This window comes from Coregonus lavaretus, assembly GCF_964263955.1.
Source record: "Coregonus lavaretus genome assembly, contig: HAP1_SCAFFOLD_47, whole genome shotgun sequence".
Classification (NCBI taxonomy): domain Eukaryota; kingdom Metazoa; phylum Chordata; class Actinopteri; order Salmoniformes; family Salmonidae; genus Coregonus; species Coregonus lavaretus.
The window spans coordinates 964,499-985,059 of record NW_028161510.1 but is presented as its reverse complement, the minus strand read 5'-3'; the positions used below and the strand labels follow the sequence as shown (position 1 = coordinate 985,059).

The 20,561-nt window shown below is 45.5% G+C and overlaps 1 protein-coding gene across 1 annotated transcript in view; it reads right to left on the bottom strand.

The window, feature by feature from the left end:
* The window catches only part of LOC311120474 (uncharacterized protein), a 35,606-nt gene extending 19,809 nt beyond the window's left edge, over nucleotides 1-15,797 (bottom strand). Inside the window, exons 1-3 of the mRNA XM_084195058.1 lie at nucleotides 15,177-15,797; nucleotides 14,627-14,724; nucleotides 14,319-14,496 (exon numbers count right to left, since the gene is read on the bottom strand). Of these exons, the coding sequence (XP_084051184.1) occupies nucleotides 14,319-14,496; nucleotides 14,627-14,724; nucleotides 15,177-15,426 (526 nt within the window). The 5' untranslated portion in view covers nucleotides 15,427-15,797. The remainder of the gene's footprint in view (nucleotides 1-14,318; nucleotides 14,497-14,626; nucleotides 14,725-15,176) is intronic.
* Between the last annotated feature and the right edge of the window lie 4,764 nt (nucleotides 15,798-20,561).

Here is a 20,561-nt window from a genome sequence, read left to right as displayed (position 1 = left end):
AGGTCAATATTAAATGGAGTAACTAGTAAATAAGCAACTAGTGTTTAAAACACGGAGGTTAATACACCAGAATCTTTCGGTTTTATGTTGGCTAGCGAGTTACCGAGGTGGTTGAATCAGTAGCTGTGTTGTCCCGTCCACCAGATTTTACGTCAGAAGAAGCGTCCCGTCCCGTCCACCAGATTTTACGTCACGCAAGAAGCGCCACCTGAAAGACGCATATCGCCATCTGCTGACTGGAGTGGGTAACACAGTTTAGGAAAATATTCACTACATTGTTTATTCTGGCAAACAACGTCATAACAATAGTGGTCAAAGGCACTGCATCGCAGTGCTAGCTGTGCCACTAGAGGTCCTGGTTCGAATCCAGGCTCTGTCATAGCCGGCCGCGACCGGGAGACCCATGGGCGGCGCACAATTGGCCCAGCGTCGTCCAGGGTAGGGGAGGCAGGGCCGGCAGGGATGTAGCTCAGTTGATAGAGCATGGCGTTTGCAATGCCAGGGTTGTGGGTTCAATTCCCACGGGGGGCCAGTATAAAAAAATATGTATTCACTAACTGTAAGTCGCTCTGGATAAGAGCGTCTGCTAAATGACTAAAAATGTAAAAATGTAAAATGAATGATCTGTTTTGTGTGTTAACACACCACACTATTGGTGGTTTGTTGTGACCAAGTGTTGGCGCTAAACTGTGTGTTTTTGGATGCAAGTGTTGGTGCTATACTGTGTGTTTTTGGATGCTAGCATGCTAGTTAGCTATGGTGTCATAGTTAGCTAGCTGAATAAAGTGGGTTGAGTCTATTCCTTTAAACATTGAACCGCTGTGGTTCACAACAATTCTGATTTCTAAAGGTGGAAGTTGGTAGAGTTTTTGTTCGGGTGGTTCAGTGAAACAATTATAGTTGGTAGACGTTTTTGGTGAGGGAGGCACTGCTCTCTACTGTCCCAGATGTTTAGTTCATTTCATTCCGATCTCCTCTGCATTATTGTAGCCATTTGCTACAGCCTGTCAACTATGCCTCTGCCTATCCCTGTTCTCTCCTCTCTGCACAGGCTACACAAATGCCCCACACCGCGTGGCTGCTGCCTCTCTAACCTGGTGGTCCCTGCACGCACCCCACACCTGGAGTTCCAGGTCTCAGGCAGCCTCTGGAACTGCCGTTCTGCTGCCAACAAAGCTGACTTCATCCCAGCCTATGCTAATCTCCAGTCCCTCGACTTCCTGGCGCTGACGGAAACATGGATTACCACTGAAAACACTGCTACTCCTACTGCTCTCTCCTCATCTGACCATGTGTTCTCGCATACCCCGAGAGCATCTGGTCAGAGGGGTGGTGGCACAGGAATCCTCATCTCTCCCAAGTGGACATTCTCAATTTTTCCCCTAACCCATCTGTCTATCTCCTCATTTGAATTCCATGCTGTCACAGTCACTAGCCCATTTAAGCTTAATATCCTTGTCATCTATCGCCCTCCAGGTTCCCTTGGAGAGTTCATCAATGAGCTTGACGCCTTGATAAGTTCCTTTCCTGAGGATGGCTCACCCCTCACAGTTTTGGGGGATTTCAACCTCCCTATGTCCACATTTGACTCATTTCTCTCTGCCTCCTTCTTTCCACTTCTCTCCTCTTTTGACCTCACCCTCTCACCGTCCCCCCCTACTCACAAGGCAGGCAATACGCTTGACCTCATCTTTACTAGATGCTGCTCTTCTACTAATCTCACTGCAACTCCCCTCCACGTCTCCGACCACTACTTTGTTTCCTTTTCTCTCTCGCTCTCCTCCCACACTACTCACTCTGCCCCTACACAGATGGTAATGCGCCGGCGCAACCTTCGCTCTCTCTCTCCCACTACTCTCTCCTCTTCCATCCTATCATCTCTTCCCTCTGCTCAATCCTTCTCCCTCCAATCTCCTGATTCTGCCTCCTCAACCCTCCTCTCCTCCCTTTCTGCATCCTTTGACTCTCTGTGTCCCCTATCCTCCCGGCCGGCTCGGTCCTCCCCTCCAGCTCCGTGGCTTGATGACTCATTGCGAGCTCACAGAACAGAGCTCCGGGCAGCGGAGCGGAAATGGAAGAAAACTAAACTCCCTGCCGACCTGGCATCTTTTCACTCCCTCCTCTCTGCATTTTCTTCGTCTGTTTCTGCTGCTAAGGCCACTTTCTACCACTCTAAATTCCAAGCATCTGCCTCTAACCCTAGGAAGCTCTTTGCCACATTTTCCTCCCTCCTGAATCCTCCCCCCCCCGCCCCCCCTCCTCTCTCTCTGTGGATGACTTCGTCAACCACTTTGAAAAGAAGGTTGACGACATTTGATCCTCGTTTGTTAAGTCTAATGACACTGCTGGTCCTACTCACACTGCCCTACCCTATGCTTTGACTTCTTTCTCCCCTCTCTCTCCAGATAAAATCCTGCGACTTGTGACTGCAGGCCGCCCAACAACCTGCCCGCTTGACCCCATCCCCTCCTCTCTTCTCCAGACCATCTCCGGTGACCTTCTCCCCTAACTCACCTCGCTGATCAACTCATCCTTGACCGCTGGCCATGTCCCTTCCGTCTTCAAGAGAGCGAGAGTTTCTCCCCTTCTCAAGAAACCAACACTCGATCCCACTGATGTCAACAACTACAGACCAGTATCCCTTCTTTCTTTTCTTTCCAAAACTATTGAGCGTGCCGTCTTTGGCCAACTCTCTTGCTATCTCTCTCAGAATGACCTTCTTGATCCAAACCAGTCAGGTTTCAGGACTGGTCATTCAACTGAGACTGCTCTTCTATGTGTCACAGAGGCTCTCCGCACTGCTAAAGCTAACTCTCTCTCCTCTGCTCTTGTCCTTCTAGACCTGTCTGCTGCCTTTGATACTGTGAACCATCAGATCCTCCTCTCCACCCTCTCCGAGCTGGGCATCTCCGGCGCGGCTCATTCCTGGATTGCGTCCTACCTGACCGGTCGCTCCTACCAAGTGGCGTGGCGAGAAGCTGTCTCCGCACCACGTGCTCTCACCACTGGTGTCCCCCAGGGCTCAGTTCTAGGCCCTCTCCTTTTCTCCCTATACACCAAGTCACTTGGCTCTGTCATATCCTCACATGGCCTCTCCTATCATTGCTACGCTGACGATACACAACTAATCTTCTCCTTTCCCCCTTCTGATAACCAGGTGGCGAATCGCATCTCTGCATGTCTGGCAGACATATCAGTATGGATGACGGATCACCACCTCAAGCTGAACCCTGGCAAGACGGAGCTGCTCTTCCTCCCGGGGAAGGCTTTCTTGATGTGCTCCATTCAGTGACCTCGGTTATTAATCTTTGTGCAACGTCTGGTGGAGGTGGAGATAGAGTGGCTTCTTTGTCAGGAGCTGGAGCTTCTTCCTCTTGAAGTCAGTGGGCTTCTTGTACCTGACATCCGATAGCATAAATTACCTATTAAATAATGCCAGATCAGTGATAAGGGTGCATCGCTTCCGCATTGTCTCCGTGCTGCTCTGCTGTTTGTTGCTACTTGGCTACCTGCCAAACTATTCACGTTTTACTTTTAATAAACGTTTAATCAATCTCTGTGTTCAACAAATTTACCAACTTTTTAGTTTTGTCCTCACTCATCTTTTTTCGTTAAACTTTTTCACCCCGGACGTTTATCCCGAGACAGAATAGTCATTTTCCTGTGCGTTTTAGCTGCCAACTTTACGTTATTTTCCTTTTTTCCATCGCAACTTTTTTCCCTTATTCAACTTTTTCACTCCGGACGCTTTATCTGGACATGGTTCATCAACATCTTCAACAGCCGAAGCTAAGTAGTAACATTAACATGATGTCTTCTAATTGCAGTCGCTGTACTCATAATATACAGGAGAATTCTCGCCTTACGGCGAGAATAGCTGTGCTACAAGCCCAGCTTCAGACGCAATCGTTAGGCAAGAGTATTATCAGTGTAGGAAAGGAAGAAACAGCGTCTGTGCCACCAGTAAGTACAGACAGTAACGTTAGTATTAATCCCCCCGCACAGTCCCTGCAGCCGGACAACTTTCTCATGGCTTCTGGAGGGAAATACTGTTGGAATGCTCAACCGGTGTCGCTCATTCAGCCGACAGAAACCTTCAACCGGTTTTCCCCATTATGTAGCGAGTCGGAGTCTGAGTCTGAGTCTTCTCTAGTCTCTACTCCTCCCGTTACGGGGTCTGAGACGCCGAAGGCTCCCACCATTAGCTCTGACAAATTGAAAACCCTAGTCATTGGCGACTCCATTACCCGCAGTATTAGACTTAAAACGAATCACCCAGCGATCATACACTGTTTACCAGGGGGCAGGGCTACCGACGTTAAGGCTAATCTAAAGATGGTGCTGGCTAAAGCTAAAACTGGCGAGTGTAGAGAGTATAGAGATATTGTTATCCACGTCGGCACCAACGATGTTAGGATGAAACAGTCAGAGGTCACCAAGTGCAACATAGCTTCAGCGTGTAAATCAGCTAGAAAGATGTGTCGGCATCGAGTAATTGTCTCTGGCCCCCTCCCAGTTAGGGGAAGTGACGAGCTCTACAGCAGAGTCTCAGCACTTAATCGCTGGTTGAAAACTGTTTTCTGCCCCTCCCAAAAGATAACATTTGTGGATAATTGGCCCTCTTTCTGGGACTCACCCACAAACAGGATCAAGCCTGACCTGCTGAGGAGTGACGGACTCCATCCTAGCTGGAGGGGTGCTCTCCTCTTATCTACCAACATAGATAGGGCTCTAACTCCTTTAGCCCCACAGTGAAATAGGGTGCAGGCCAGGCAGCAGGCTGTTAGCCAACCTGCCAGCTTAGTGGAGTCTGCCAATAGCATAGTCAGTGTAGTCAGCTCAGCCATACCCATTGAGACTGTGTCTGTGCCTCGACCTAGGTTGGGCAAAACTAAACATGGTGGTGTTCACCCTAGCAATCTTATTAGGATAAAGACCTCCTCCATTCCTGCCATTATTGAAAGAGATCGTGATACCTCACATCTCAAAATAGGGTTACTTAATGTTAGATCCCTCACTTCAAAGGCAGTCATAGTCAATGAACTAATCACTGATCATAATCTTGATGTGATTGGCCTGACTGAAACATGGCTTAAGCCTGATGAATTTGCGGTGTTAAATGAGGCCTCACCTCCTGGTTACACTAGTGACCATATTCCCCGTGCATCCCGCAAAGGCGGAGGTGTTGCTAACATTTACGATAGCAAATTTCAATTTACAAAAAAAAAAATGACGTTTTCATCTTTCGAGCTTCTAGTCATGAAATCTATGCAGCCTACTCAATCACTTTTTATAGCTACTGTTTACAGGCCTCCTGGGCCATATACAGCGTTCCTCTCTGAGTTTCCTGAATTCCTATCAGACCTTGTAGTCATAGCAGATCATATTCTAATTTTTGGTGATTTTAATATTCACATGGAGAAGTCCACAGACCCACTCCAAAAGTCCTTCGGAGCCATTATCGACTCAGTGGGTTTTGTCCAACATGTCTCTGGACCTACTCACTGCCACAGTCATACTCTGGACCTAGTTTTGTCCCATGGAATAAATGTTGTAGATCTTAATGTTTTTCCACAAAATCCTGGACTATCGGACCACCATTTTATTACGTTTGCAATCGCAACAAATAATCTGCTCAGACCCCAACCAAGGAGCATCAAAAGTCGTGCTATAAATTCTCAGACAACACAAAAATTCATTGATGCCCTTCCAGACTCCTTCTGCCTACCCAAGGACGTCAGAGGACAAAAATCAGTTAACCACTTAACTGAGGAACTCAATTTAACCTTGCGCAATACCCTAGATGCAGTTGCACCCCTAAAAACGAAAAACATTTGTCATAAGAAACTAGCTCCCTGGTATACAGAAAATACCCGAGCTTTGAAGCAAGCTTCCAGGAAATTGGAACGGAAATGGCGCCACACCAAACTGGAAGTCTTCCGACTAGCTTGGAAAGACAGTACCGTGCAGTACCGAAGAGCCCTCACTGCTGCTCGATCATCCTACTTTTCCAAATTAATCGAGGAAAATAAGAACAATCCAAAATTTCTTTTTGATACTGTTGCAAAGCTGACTAAAAAGCAGCATTCCCCAAGAGAGGATGGTTTTCACTTCAGCAGTGATAAATTCATGAACTTCTTTGAGGAAAAGATCATGACCATTAGAAAGCAAATTACGGACTCCTCTTTGAATCTGCGTATTCCTCCAGGGCTTAGCTGTCCTGGATCTGCACAGCTCTGCGAGGGCCTGGGATCGGGAGAGACACTTAAGTGTTTTAGTACTATATCTCTTGACACAATGATGAAAATAATCATGGCCTCTAAACCTTCAAGCTGCATACTGGATCCTATTCCTACTAAACTGCTGAAGGAGCTGCTTCCTGTGCTTGGCCCTCCTATGTTGAACATAATAAACAGCTCTCTATCCACCGGATGTGTACCAAACTCACTAAAAGTGGCAGTGATAAAGCCTCTCTTGAAAAAGCCAAACCTTGACCCGGAAAATATAAAAAACTATCGGCCTATATCGAATCTTCCATTCCTCTCAAAAATTTTAGAAAAAGCTGTTGCGCAGCAACTCACTGCCTTTCTGAAGACAAACAATGTATACGAAATGCTTCAGTCTGGTTTTAGACCCCATCATAGCACTGAGACTGCACTTGTGAAGGTGGTAAATGACCTTTTAATGGCGTCAGACCGAGGCTCTGCATCTGTCCTCGTGCTACTAGACCTTAGTGCTGCCTTTGACACCATCGATCACCACATTCTTTTGGAGAGACTGGAAACCCAAATTGGTCTACACGGACAAGTTCTGGCCTGGTTTAGATCCTACCTGTCGGAAAGATATCAGTTTGTCTCTGTGAATGGTCTGTCCTCCGACAAATCAACTGTACATTTCGGTGTTCCTCAAGGTTCCGTTTTAGGACCACTATTGTTTTCACTATATATTTTACCTCTTGGGGATGTTATTCGAAAACATAATGTTAACTTTCACTGCTATGCGGATGACACACAGCTGTACATTTCAATGAAGCATGGTGAAGCCCCAAAATTGCCCTCGCTAGAAGCCTGTGTTTCAGACATAAGGAAGTGGATGGCTTTAAACTTTTTACTTTTAAACTCGGACAAAACAGAGATGCTTGTTCTAGGTCCCAAGAAACAAAGAGATCTTCTGTTAAATCTGACAATTCATCTTGATGGTTGTAAAGTCGTCTCAAATAAAACTGTGAAGGACCTAGGCGTTACTCTTGACCCTGATCTCTCTTTTGACGAACATATCAAGACTGTTTCAAGGACAGCTTTTTTCCATCTACGTAACATTGCAAAAATCAGAAATTTTCTGTCCAAAAATGATGCAGAAAAATTAATCCATGCATTTGTTACTTCTAGATTAGACTACTGCAATGCTCTATTTTCCGGCTACCCGGATAAAGCACTAAATAAACTTCAGTTAGTGCTAAATACGGCTGCTAGAATCCTGACTAGAACCAAGAAATTTGATCATATTACTCCAGTGCTAGCTTCCCTACACTGGCTTCCTGTTAAGGCAAGGGCTGATTTCAAGGTTTTACTGTTAACCTATAAAGCGTTACATGGGCTTGCTCCTACCTATCTTTCCGAGTTGGTCCTGCCGTACATACCAATACGTACGCTACGGTCACAAGACGCAGGCCTCCTAATTGTCCCTAGAATTTCTAAGCAAACAGCGGGAGGCAGGGCTTTCTCCTATAGATCTCCATTTTTATGGAACAGTCTGCCTACCCATGTGAGAGACGCAGACTCGGTCTCAACCTTTAAGTCTTTACTGAAGACTTATCTCTTCAGTAGGTCATATGATTGAGTGTAGTCTGGCCCAGGAGTGTGAAGGTGAACGGAAAGGCTGGAGCAACGAACAGCCCTTGCTGTCTCTGCCAGGCCGGTTCCCCTCTCCACTGGGGTTCTCTGCCTCTAACCCTGTTGCAGGGGCTGAGTCACTGGCCTGCTGGTGCTCTTTCATGCCGTCCCTGGGAGGGGTGCGTCACTTGAGTGGGTTGAGTTACTGACGTGATCTTCCTGTCTGGGTTGGCGCCCCCCCCCCTTGGTTTGTGCTGTGGTGGAGACCTCTGTGGGCTATACTCGGCCTTGTCTCAGGATTGTAAGTTGGTGGTTGGGGATATCCCTCTAGTGGTGCGGGGGCTGTGCTTTGGCGGAGTGGGTGGGGTTATATCCTTCCTGTTTGGCCCTGTCCGGGGGTTTCTTCGGATGGGGCCACAGTGTCTCCGGACCGCTCCTGTCTCAGCCTCCAGTATTTATGCTGCAGTAGTTTATGTGTCGGGGGGCTGGGGTTAGTTGGTTATACCTGGAGTACTTCTCCTGTCTTATCCAGTGTCCTGTGTGAATTAAAGTATGCTCTCTCTAATTCTCTCGTTCTCTCTTTCTCTCTGAGAACCTGAGCCCTAGGACCATACGTCAGGACTACCGGGCATGATGACACCCTGCTGCCCCCAGTCCGCCTGGCCTTGCTGCTATTCCAGTTTCAACTGTTCTGCCTGCGGCTACGAAACCCCTACCTGTCCCAGACCTGCTGTTTTCAACTCTAAATGATCGGCTATGAAAAGCCAACTGAGAGACCTGAGCCCTAGGACCATACGTCGGGACTACCGGCCGTGGTGACTCCTTGCTGTCCCCAGTCCGCCTGGCCTTGCTGCTATTCCAGTTTAAACTGTTCTGCCTGCGGTTATGGAACCCCTACCTGTCCCAGACCTGCTGTTTTAAACTCTAATGATCGGCTATGAAAAGCCAACTGAGATTTATTCCTGATTATTATTTGACCATGCTTGTCACTTATGAACATTTTTGAACATCTTGGCATGGTTCTGTTATAATCTCCACCCGGCACAGCCAGAAGAGGACTGGCCACCCCTCATAGCCTGGTTCCTCTCTAGGTTTCTTCCTAGGTTTTGCCTTTCTAGGGAGTTTTTCCTAGCCACCGTGCTTCTACACCTGCATTACTAGCTGTTTGGGGTTTTAGGCTGGGTCTCTGTACAGCACTTCGAGATATTAGCTGATGTAAGAAGGGCTATATAAAATAAAATTGATTGATTGATTGACTGCCCGTTCCATGATCTCGCCATCACGGTTGACAACTCCGCTGTGTCCTCCTCCCAGAGTGCGAAGAGCCTAGGCGTGACCCTGGACAACACCCTGTCGTTCTCCGCCAACATCAAGGCGGTGACCCGCTCCTGCAGGTTCATGCTCTACAACATTCGGAGAGTACGACCCTGCCTTACACAGGAAGCGGTACAGGTCCTAATCCAGGCACTGGTCATCTCCCGTCTGGACTACTGCAACTCGCTGTTGGCTGGCCTCCCTGCCTGTGCCATTAAACCCCTACAACTCATCCAGAATGCCGCAGCCCGTCTGGTGTTCAAACTTCCCAAGTTCTCTCACGTCACCCCCCTCCTCCGCACACTCCACTGGCTTCCAGTTGAAGCTCGCATCCGCTACAAGACCATGGTGCTTGCCTATGGAGCAGTGAGGGGAACGGCACCTCTGTACCTTCGGGCTCTGATCAGTCCCTACACCCAAACGAGGGCATTGCGTTCATCCACCTCTGGCCTGCTGGCTCCCCTTCCTCTGCGGAAGCACAGTTCCCGCTCAGCCCAGTCAAAACTGTTCGCTGCTCTGGCACCCCAATGGTGGAACAAGCTCCCTCACGACGCCAGGACAGCGGAGTCACTCACCACCTTCCGGAGGCATTTGAAACCCCACCTCTTTAAGGAATACCTGGGATAGGATAAAGTAATCCTTCTACCCCCCCCCCCCCCCTCCCAAAATTGTAAAGTGGTTATCCCACTGGCTATAGGGTGAACGCACCAATTGGTGAGTCGCTCTGGATAAGAGCGTCTGCTAAATGACGTAAATGTGCCCTTGAGCAAGGCACTTAACCCTAATTGCTCCTGTAAGTCGCTCTGGATAAGAGCGTCTGCTAAATGACTAAAATGTAAAATGTAATGAGTCTTCTTGGGTATGACACTACAAGCTTGGAACTCCTGTATTTGTGGAGTTTCTCCCATTCTTCTCTGCAGATCCTCTCAAGCTCTGTCACGTTGGATGGGGAGCGTTGCTTTACAGCTATTTTCAGGTCTACCAGAGATGAAGTCCGGGATCTGGCTGGGCCACTCAGAGACTTCTCCCGAAGCCACTCCTGTGTTATCTTGGTTATGTGTTTTTGGTCGTTGTCTTGATGGAAGGTGAACCTTTGCCCCAGTGGGGAGCCGAGTGCTCTGGAGCAGGTTTTCATCAAGGATCTCTCTGTACTTTTCTCTGTTAATCTTTCCCTCGATCCTGAATAGTCTCCAAGTCCCTGTCGCTTAAATATATCCCCACAGCTTGATGCTGCCACCACCATGCTTCACCGTAGGGAGGACGCCAGGTTTCCTCCAGACGTGATGCTTGGCATTCAGGCGAAGAGTTCAATCTTGGTTTCATCAGACCAGAGAATCTTGTTTCTCATGGTCTGAGAATCCTTTAGGGGCCTTTTGGCAAACTCCAAGCGGGCTGTCGTGCTTTTTACTGAAGAGTGGATTCCGTTGAGCCACTCTACCATAAAGGCCTGATTGGTGGAGTGCTACAGAGATGGTTGTCCTTCTGGAAGGTTCTCACATCTCCACAGAGGAACTCTGGAGCTCTGTCAGAGTGACCATCGGGTTCTTGTTCACCTCCCTGACCAAGGCCCTTCTCCCCCGAATGTGCAGTTTGGCCAGGCGGCCAGCTCTAGGAAGGGTCTTGGTGGTTCCAAAGGTCTTCCTTTTAAGAAGGATGTTGGCCACTGTGTTCTTGGGGACCTTCACTGCTGCAAAATATTTTGGTACACTTCCCCAGATCTGTGCCGTGACACAATCCTGTCTCAGAGCTCTAAGGACCATTCCTTTGATCTCATGGCTTGGTATTTGCTCTGACATGCACTGTCAACTGTGGGACCTTATATAGACAGGTGTGTGCCTTTCCTAATCATGTCCAATCAATTGAATTTACCACAGGTAAGTTGTAGAAACATCTCAAGGATGATCAATGGAAACATGATGCATCTCAGCTCAATTTCGAGTTTCATCGCAAAGCGTCTGAATACTTATTTAAATGAGGTCTGTTTTTTATTTTTAATACATTTGTAAAAAATTATAAAAACTTGTTTTGTTTTTGTCATTAAGGAGTATTGTGTGTAGATTGATGAGTGAAAACATTTTTTAATAAATGTTTTAATCAGGCTGTAACGTGACAAAATATGGAAAAGGTCAAGGGGTCTGAATACTTTCCGAAGGCACTTTATATAGCCATATTATAAAGTACGACTAGTTTCATAGTATGGAATCACTTCAGAGTTTCTGGATTTTGGATTATGAATGTTGGGCCAGTAACCGAAAGGTCGCTGGTTCAAATCCCCACGCCCGCAATGTGGAAAGGCCGTTCTGTACTTGAGCAAAGCAGTTATTCCCCAACAACAACTGCTCCCCGGGCGCTGATGACGTGGAACGTCGATTAAGGCAGCCCCCGCACCTCTCTGATTCAGAGGCGTTGGGTTTAATGAGGAAGACACATTTAGGGTGAATGCATTCAGCTGTGACTGACTAGATATCCCCTTTCCTTTCCATTTTCATCCCAGTCCTCCTTTAAGACTCCATCATGTTTCATCATTAGATGCTACAGTCCTCCTTTAAGACTCCATAATGTTTCATCATTAGACGCTACAGTCCTCCTTTAAGACTCCATAATGTTTCATCATTAGACGCTACAGTCCTCTTTTAAGACTCCATAATGTTTCATCATTAGACGCTACAGTCCTCATTTAAGACTCAAAATTGAACTATCTTGAGTTTTGTTCGCCTGTAGACTACAATATTTATTTACATTTTTACATTTTAGTCATTTAGCAGACGCTCTTATCCAGAGCGACTTACAGTTAGTGAATACATTTTTTTTTATACTATGCCCCCCGTGGGAATCAAACCCACAACCCTAGCGTTGCAAACGCCATGCTCTATCAACTGAGCTACATCCCTGCCGGCCATTCCCTCCCCTACCCTGGACGACGCTGGGCCAATTGTGCGCCGCCCATGAGTCTCCCGGTCGCGACCGGCTGCAACAGAGCCTGGATTCGAACCAGGATCTCTAGTGGCACAGTTAGCACTGCGATGCAGTGCCTTAGATCACTGCGCCACTCAGGAGTCTATTTATCAAGAGCATTTTCATCTATATTTTTCGTAGATGTCTATTTACGAGAGCATTTTCATCTGTATTTTTCGTAGATGTCTGTTTACCACCACAAACCGATGCTGACACTAAGACGGCACTCAACAACCTGTATAGGGCCAAAAGGAAACAGGAAAACACTCATCCAGAGGCAGCGCTCCTAGTAGCCGGGGACTTTAATGCAGGGAAACTTACATCCGTTTTATGTCATTTCTAAAAGCATGTCACATGCGCAACCAGAGGGAAAAAAAACTCTAGAACACCTTTGCCCCACACACAGAGACGCGTACAAAGCTCTCCCTTGCCCTCCATTTTGCAAATCTGACCATAATTATATCCTCCTGATTCCGGCTTACAAGCAAAAACTAAAGCAGGAAGTACCAGTGACTCGCTCAATAAGGAAGTGGTCAGATGACGCAGATGCTAAGCTACAGGACTGTTTTGCTAGCACAGACTGGAACATGTTCGGGGATTATTCCGATAGCATTGTGGAGTACACCACATCAGTCACTGGCTTTATCAATCAATAAGTGCATCGTTGACGTAATCCCCACAGAGACCGTACGTACCCCAACCAGAAGCCATGGATTACAGGCAACATCCGCACTGAGCTAAACGGTAGAGCTGCTGCTTTCAAGGATCAAGGAACAGGCAAAGTGTCAATACAGGACTAAGATTGAATCATACTACACCGGCTCCGATGCTCGTCAGATGAGGCAGGGCTTGCATCTCTATTACACACTACAAAGGGAAGCACAGCCGCGAGCTGCCCAGTGACACAAGCCTACCAGATGAGCTGAATGACTTATAAGCTCGCTTCGATGCAAGCAACACTGAAGCATGCATGAGAGCATCAGCTGTTCCGGACAATTGTTTGATCACGCTCTCCGCAGCCGATGTGAGTAAGACATTTAAACAGGTCAATATTCACAAGACCGCAGGGCCAGAAAATTACCAGGACGTGTACTCCGAGCATGCGCTGACCAACTGGCAAGTGTCTTCACTGATATCTTCAACCTGTCCCTGACCAAGTCTGTAATACCAACATGTTGTTTCAAGCAGACCACCATAGTCCCTGTGCCCAAGAACGCCAAGGTAACCTGCCTAAATGACTACCGACCCGTACCTCTCACGTCTGTAGCCATAAAGTGCTTTGAAAGACTGGTCATGGCTCACATCAACACCATTATCCCAGAAACCCTAGACCCACTCTAATTTTCATACCGCCAGGGGTGCGTGCTCATTCCCCTCCTGTACTCCCTATTCATCCATGACTGCATGGCCAAGCACGACTTCAACATCATCATTAAGTTTACTTACAACACAACAGTTGTAGGCCTGATCACTGACAACAATGAGACAGCCTATAGTGCGTACGGCCCAGTACATCACTGGGGCCAAGCTTCCTGCCATCCAGGACCTCTATACCAGGCGGTGTCAGAGGAAGGCCCAAAAAATGGCAAAGACTCCAGCCACCCTAGTCATACACTGTTCTCTCTGCTACTGCACGGCAAGCGGTACCGGAGCACCAAGTCTAGGTAAAAAAGTATTCTCAACAGCTTCTACCCGCAAGCCATAAGACTCTTGAACAGTTAATCAAATTGCTACCTGGACTATTTGCATTGTTCCCACCCCACCCCCATTTTTATGCTGCTGCTACTCTGTTTATTTTCCATGCATAGTCACTTTACCTCTACCTACATGTACATATTACCTCAATTACCTCGACTAACCGGTGCCCCCGCACATTGACTCTGTACAGGAACCCCCTGTATATTGCCTCGCTACTGTTTATTGTTGCTCTTTAATTCTTTGCTATATTTCATGTCCATAATGTTTTTAGGAAAGGTTTTTGTAAAACATGCACCATACATCAGATCATACTAAATCTAAATTTCATCAAGGTTTTATATAGTCTATTGGTTTCTCTCTTTTCATTGGCAGAATCCTTTTTCAGTGTTATGATATTCATAACATCCATATCCACCAGTCTATCTTCATGTCAACTAATAGAACTCTGCTGGTTGTCCTGGTAACAGATACCAGTGGGCAGATCTATTTTATTTGTTCAAACTAAACTAAAGTACTTACTTTGATGAGTCAAATCTGCTCCTTTCTTCCCTTCTCCTCCTCTCACAGTTCCACTCAGCCCCGTTGTTTTCCTGCAGTCCACCAGCCGCACAGACAACCTCTTCAGACCCAGCAGTAAGGTGCTACTGGGAGAGGTACGACACAGGGACTCTGGGAGGGCGGAAGGGCTAGTGTTGTCCTGGTAACAATATATAGGGGACACAGACACATATCATTATGGATGCTGATGTCACTGTTGTCATAAAGTGCTTTACAGAAACCCAGACCCCGATAGAGCAAGCTGTATGCTAGACCAGACCAAGCTGTACCATCTGGTGTTCTGATCTGGAGAGACTCTTCTCTGCCTCGTCAGTATCAGGATGTTGTTGAGGCTCCCCAGAGGATCCATGAGAGTCGTGTGTCTCCTCTGTGTAAACAAGAACATCAAACAGATGATAAACTTATGACCATCTATTACAATCATAGTCTTACAAGAGGCATTAATATATCTAAACAGGGCCTTAAATTGCCACTTTCATTGTGCTTTTATAAAATATTGTTTGATGCAGATGTAAAAGGGTCTTTCCACGAAATGGGTGCCCTTTGATATTTTAAATAGAAATTATGCACAAATATTGAATTTTAAAAGCCTGTTATATTAGATGAAGTGCACATTAATGTAGACCACATGGAGAATTCAATAAATCTAATTTGAAATTCCAAAAAACATATGTACCAATGGCGGATTGCCCCTTAAACAATTCCTACAGTACTGAACAACATATTGAAGTATATAACTTAAGTAGAATGTCCCTTTAAAACCACACATTAGTTCAAGAACTGCATAGTTTGTGCCCCTGTTTTTAAGACAGTACTCACTGGTGTTAATCTGATATTCTGTCTCCTCCTCCTCCTTTTTCACTCCCAAAACGTCTTCCTGCTCCTCTTTTATTGAGATAGCCTCCTCTTCCTCCTTTACTCCAAAAGGTTCTTCCTCTTCTTTCAATGTTATGGCATCTTCCTCCTTTTTGATTCTGAAAGGTTTTACGTCCTCCTCTTCCACCCTGACAACCACTTTTCCATCTTCCTCTTTCACAGTAATATCAACCTCCTCTTCCTCCTTTTTCATTCTGAAAAACGTATTCCTCTCCTTTCACCAGAGCTTCTTTCTCCGTCTAGTTTAGTGAGCTCAAGCTCCGGGCGATTAACCTAGTGCAGTATCAATTTAACACATTTGCTAATTTAACAAGCAAATTACGTTTAAATGAACTAGTAGACACGTAAACATAATGATGTGCTAAACACTAAGATTACATATACAAGATTGGTCTAAAGAGCTTCAATGTTTCGGTTTTATGTTCGCTAGCAAGCTACCGAGGTTGTTCAAAACACTAAAATGAATATACACAAGATTGGTCTTAAGAGCTTCAATGTTTCGGTTTTATGTTTGCTAGCATCTAACGACGGTTAAATCAGTAGCCTTTTGTCGCTGTTGAAGAAGCCCCCCGTCCCGTCCACTAGATTATACGTCACACAAGAAGCATCACCTGAAAGTCTCACATCGCCATCTGCTGACTGGAGTGGGTAACGCAGATGGGAAAATAAATCTAGCAATGTCATGAAAAGTAATTTAAAAACAACCAGATGTTATGTTTTCTCTTACTTCTTACAGCCAATACTTTCCTCCAGGGCAGTTACTTCTTACAGCCAATACTTTCCTCCAGGGCTGACCTGCCCATTAGGCAGGATTGGGTGACAGATTGACGAGGGTGTCTTATTCCAAGCTGTGTAGCTGTTAGCGATTATGCTAATGACAACCATCTTCTGGTTGATGGAAAAGCTTTCCCAAAAACCTTGTCAATTAAATGTTAACTACAAAGTAGTCTATGCCTACCTGGCAGAATGATATCATGATTATTTGCATCAATCCAGTTGTGATTTGTTCAATAAACTCTGCAATCACGTGTGCAACAGAGACACCACTAACCAAGCAAGGCTCTTGCTGGTGCCTCTTGAATTAAAGGGTATCTACACCCAAAAATGAAAATGTCAAAAGTGGTCTCCTGATGTGGTTTAAGTATTGTTGTGGACTTAAAATGTTGTTGTTTTTCTATTAACAGTGTGATTTTGAGAGCGAAAAACAGAAAAACAGGGACAAATCAGAAACCTGGAAAAACTACACGGACAAAACGTTCAAACAAACAAACAATGTAATTAGGTAAAACATTTAACAGATTTGATAGGGCCCTAAATATTCTATCCATTTTCTCTCATTACTGGATTATCTAGGGATAGTGTAGAGTAACAGCTGTATCCCTGCAGTGACCTTTAACCTCCCTGCCCCTCAATACTTCTTCCACTGGATCAAAGCTTCAGCCAGGTAGGATACATGATAGTGGCAACACATGGAGCTGGGTTGGATATAGTCATGGTAGGATACATGATAGTGCAACACATGGAGCTGGGTTGGATATAGTCATGGTAGGATACATGATAGTGGCAACACATGGAGCTGGGTTGGATATAGTCATGGTAGGATACATGATAGTGGCAACACATGGAGTTGGGTTGGATATACACCTCCAGGCTCTGTCGTAGCTGGCCGTGACCGGGAGACCCATGGGGCGGCGCACAATTGGCCCAGCGTCGTCCAGGATAGGGGAGGGAATGGCCGGCAGGGATGTAGCTCAGTTGGTTGAGCATGGCGTTTGCAACGCCAGGGTTGTGGGTTCAATTCCCACGGGGGGCCAGTAAAAAAAAAAATATATATATAAAAAAAAGAATGATGTATGCACTCACTAACTGTAAGTCGCTCTGGATAAGAGCGTCTGCTAAATTACTAAAATGTAAATGTAAATATACAGTTGAAGTCGGAAGTTTACATACACCTTAGCCAAATACATTTAAACTCAGTTTTTCACAATTCCTGACATTTAATCCTAGTAAAAATTCCCTGTCTTAGGTCAGTTAGGATCACCACTTTATTTGAAGAATGTGAAATGTCAGAATAATAGCAGAGAGAATGATTTATTTCAGCTTTTATTTATTTCATCACATTCCCAGTGGGTCAGAAGTTTACATACACTCAATTAGTATTTGGTAGCATTGCCTTTAAATTGTTTAACTTGGGTCAAACGTTTCGGGTAGCCTTCCACAAGCTTCCCACAATAAGTTGGGTTAATTTTGGCCCATTCCTCCTGACAGAGCTGGTGTAACTGAGTCAAGTTTGTAGGCCTCCTTGCTCGCACACGCTTTTTCAGTTCTGCCCACACATTTTCTATAGGTTTGAGGTCAGGGCTTTGTGATGGCCACTCCAATACCTTGACTTTGTTGTCCTTAAGCCATTTTGCCACAACTTTGGAAGTATGCTTGGGGTCATTGTCCATTTGGAAGACCATTTGCGACCAAGATTTAACTTCCTGACTGATGTCTTGAGATGTTGCTTCAATATATACACATCATTTTCTTTCCTCATGATGCCATCTATTTTGTGAAGTGCACCAGTCCCTCCTGCAGCAAAGCACCCCCACAGCATGATGCTGCCACCCCCGTACTTCACGGTTGTGATGGTGTTCTTCGGCTGGCAAGCTTCCCCCTTTTTCCTCCAAACATAACGATGGTCATTATGGCCAAACAGTTCTATTTTTGTTTCATCAGACCAGAGGACATTTCTCCAAAAAGTACGATCTTTGTCCCCATGTGCAGTTGCAAACCGTAGTCTGGCTTTTTTATGGCGGTTTTGGAGCAGTTGCTTCTTCCTTGCTGAGCGGCCTTTCAGGTTATGTGAATATAGAACTAGTTTTACTGTGGATTTAGATACTTTTGTACCTGTTTTCTCAAGCATCTTCACAAGGTCCTTTGCTGTTGTTCTGAGATTGATTTGCACTTTTCGCACCAAAGTACGTTCATCTCTAGGAGACAGAACGCATCTCCTTCCTGAGCGGTATGACGGCTGCGTGGTCCCATGGTGTTTATACTTGCATACTATTGTTTATACAGATGAACGTGGTACCTTCAGGCGTTTGGAAATTGCTCTCAAGGATGAACCAGACTTGTGGAGGTCTACAATTTTATTTCTGAGGGCTGATTTCTTTTGATTTTCCCATGACGTCAAGCAAAGAGGCACTGAGTTTGAAGGTAGGCCTTGAAATATATCCACAGGTACACCTCCAATTGACTCAAATTATGTCAATTAGCCTATCAGAAGCTTCTAAAGCCATTACGTCATTTTCTGGAATTTTTCCATGTTCTTTAACGGCACAGTCAACTTAGTGTATGTAAACTTCTGACCCACTGGAATTGTGATACAGTGAATTATAAGTGAAATAATCTGTCTGTAAACAATTGTTGGAAAAATTACTTGTGTCATGCACAAAGTAGATGTCCTAACCGACTTGCCAAAACTATAGTTTGTTAACAAGAAATGTATGGAGTGGTTGAAAAACGAGTTTTAATGACTCCAACCTAAGTGTATGTTAACTTCCGACTTCAACTGTATAGTCATGGTTGGATACATGATCGTGGTAACACATGGAGTAGGGTTGGATATAGTCATGGTAAGCTATAGTATTTCATACAATATTCTATTTTGACTGAAATTGTGTTAATGACATCCTCTCTGGATGCTCTCACCATATTTAGTGTGTGATTAACGAACAGTTCAAACAGTTTGGTACGTTTTGTAGTGACCTTGTTGAACTTAAAGAAATGTGTTTGAAGGCCTGAGTTTGAACTGTTCGAACAGTTGGTAGGTTTTGTAGTGAACTTGTGGAACTGCTGTGTCGTGAGCTTGTGACTCCTTGTAGAATGAACAGGAACAAGTCCTTTCAGGGAAGGTCTGCCTGAGTATAAGTAAGTCTTGGGCTTGTCCTGTGAACACTACGAGAGAGAAGAAACCTCCAGAGAGAGAAACCACAGACAACTCGTGGGGGTTATAAGCAGACAAGGGCCATGCTCATTATACATTTTTTCTAAGAAAGGAATTAAAAACACTTTCCCAAAAAAAGAAAACATATATTGTGTAGTAATGTGTAGTATTGTGTAATAATAACATGTATGATCTATATAAAGATCTTTAGTAATAAAACATTACTGACATGGTTTAACATTTCCGCTCGGCTGCCCGGAGCCCTGTTCTCTGAGCTCGCAATGAGTCGTCAAGCCACGGAGCAGGAGGGGAGGGCCGAGCCGGCCGGGAGGATAGGGGACATAGAGAGTCAAAAGATGCAGAAAGGGAGGATAGGAGGGTTGAGGAGGCAGAATCAGGAGATTGGAGGGAGAAGGATTGAGCAGAGGGAAGAGATGATAGGATGGAAGAGGAGAGAGTAGCGGGAGAGAGAGAGCGAAGGTTACGACGGCACATTACCATCTGAGTAGGGGCAGAGTGAGTAGTGTTGGAGGAGAGCGAGAGAGAAAAGGATACAAAGTAGTGGTCGGAGACTTGGAGGGGAGTTGCAGTGAGATTAGTAGAAGAACAGCATCTAGTAAAGATGAGGTCAAGCGTATTGCCTGCCTTGTGAGTAGGGGGGGGCGGTGAGAGGGTGAGGTCAAAAGAGGAGAGGAGTGGAAAGAAGGAGACAGAGAGAAATGAGTCAAAGGTAGACGTAGGGAGGTTAAAGTCACCCAGAACTGTGAGGGGTGAGCCATCCTCAGGAAAGGAACTTATCAAGGCAAGTCTTTAAGGTTTCATTAAGGTTTCGAGGCTGACGTTTGGCAACTCGAACCTTCAGCTCCCTCCACAGATTTTATATGGGATTAAGGTCTGGAGACTGGCTAGGCCACTCCAGGACCTTAATGTGCTTCTTCTTGAGCCACTCCTTTGTTGCCTTGGCCGTGGAGTGGAACAAAATCCCTCCTGAGATGTGTGCAAACCTGGTGGCCAACTACGAGAAACGTCTGACCTCTGTGATTGCCAACAAGGGTTTTGCCACCAAGTACTAAGTCATGTTTTGCAGAGGGGTCAAATACTTATTTCCCTCATTAAAATGCAAATCAATTTATAAAAAATTTTACATGCGTTTTTCTGGATTTTTTTGTTATTCTGTCTCTCACTGTTCAAATAAACCTACCATTAAAATTATAGACTGATCATTTCTTTGTCAGTGGGCAAACGTACAAAATCAGCAGGGGATCAAATACTATTTTCCCTCACTGTATAAGCATGACTATGCATTTGTGTCTGTATAAAAGGAGAGTCTGATGTTCTGCTGATCATCTCGGCTTTCATTGCGTCGTGTAATAAAAGTATATTTTCATTCTACAAAA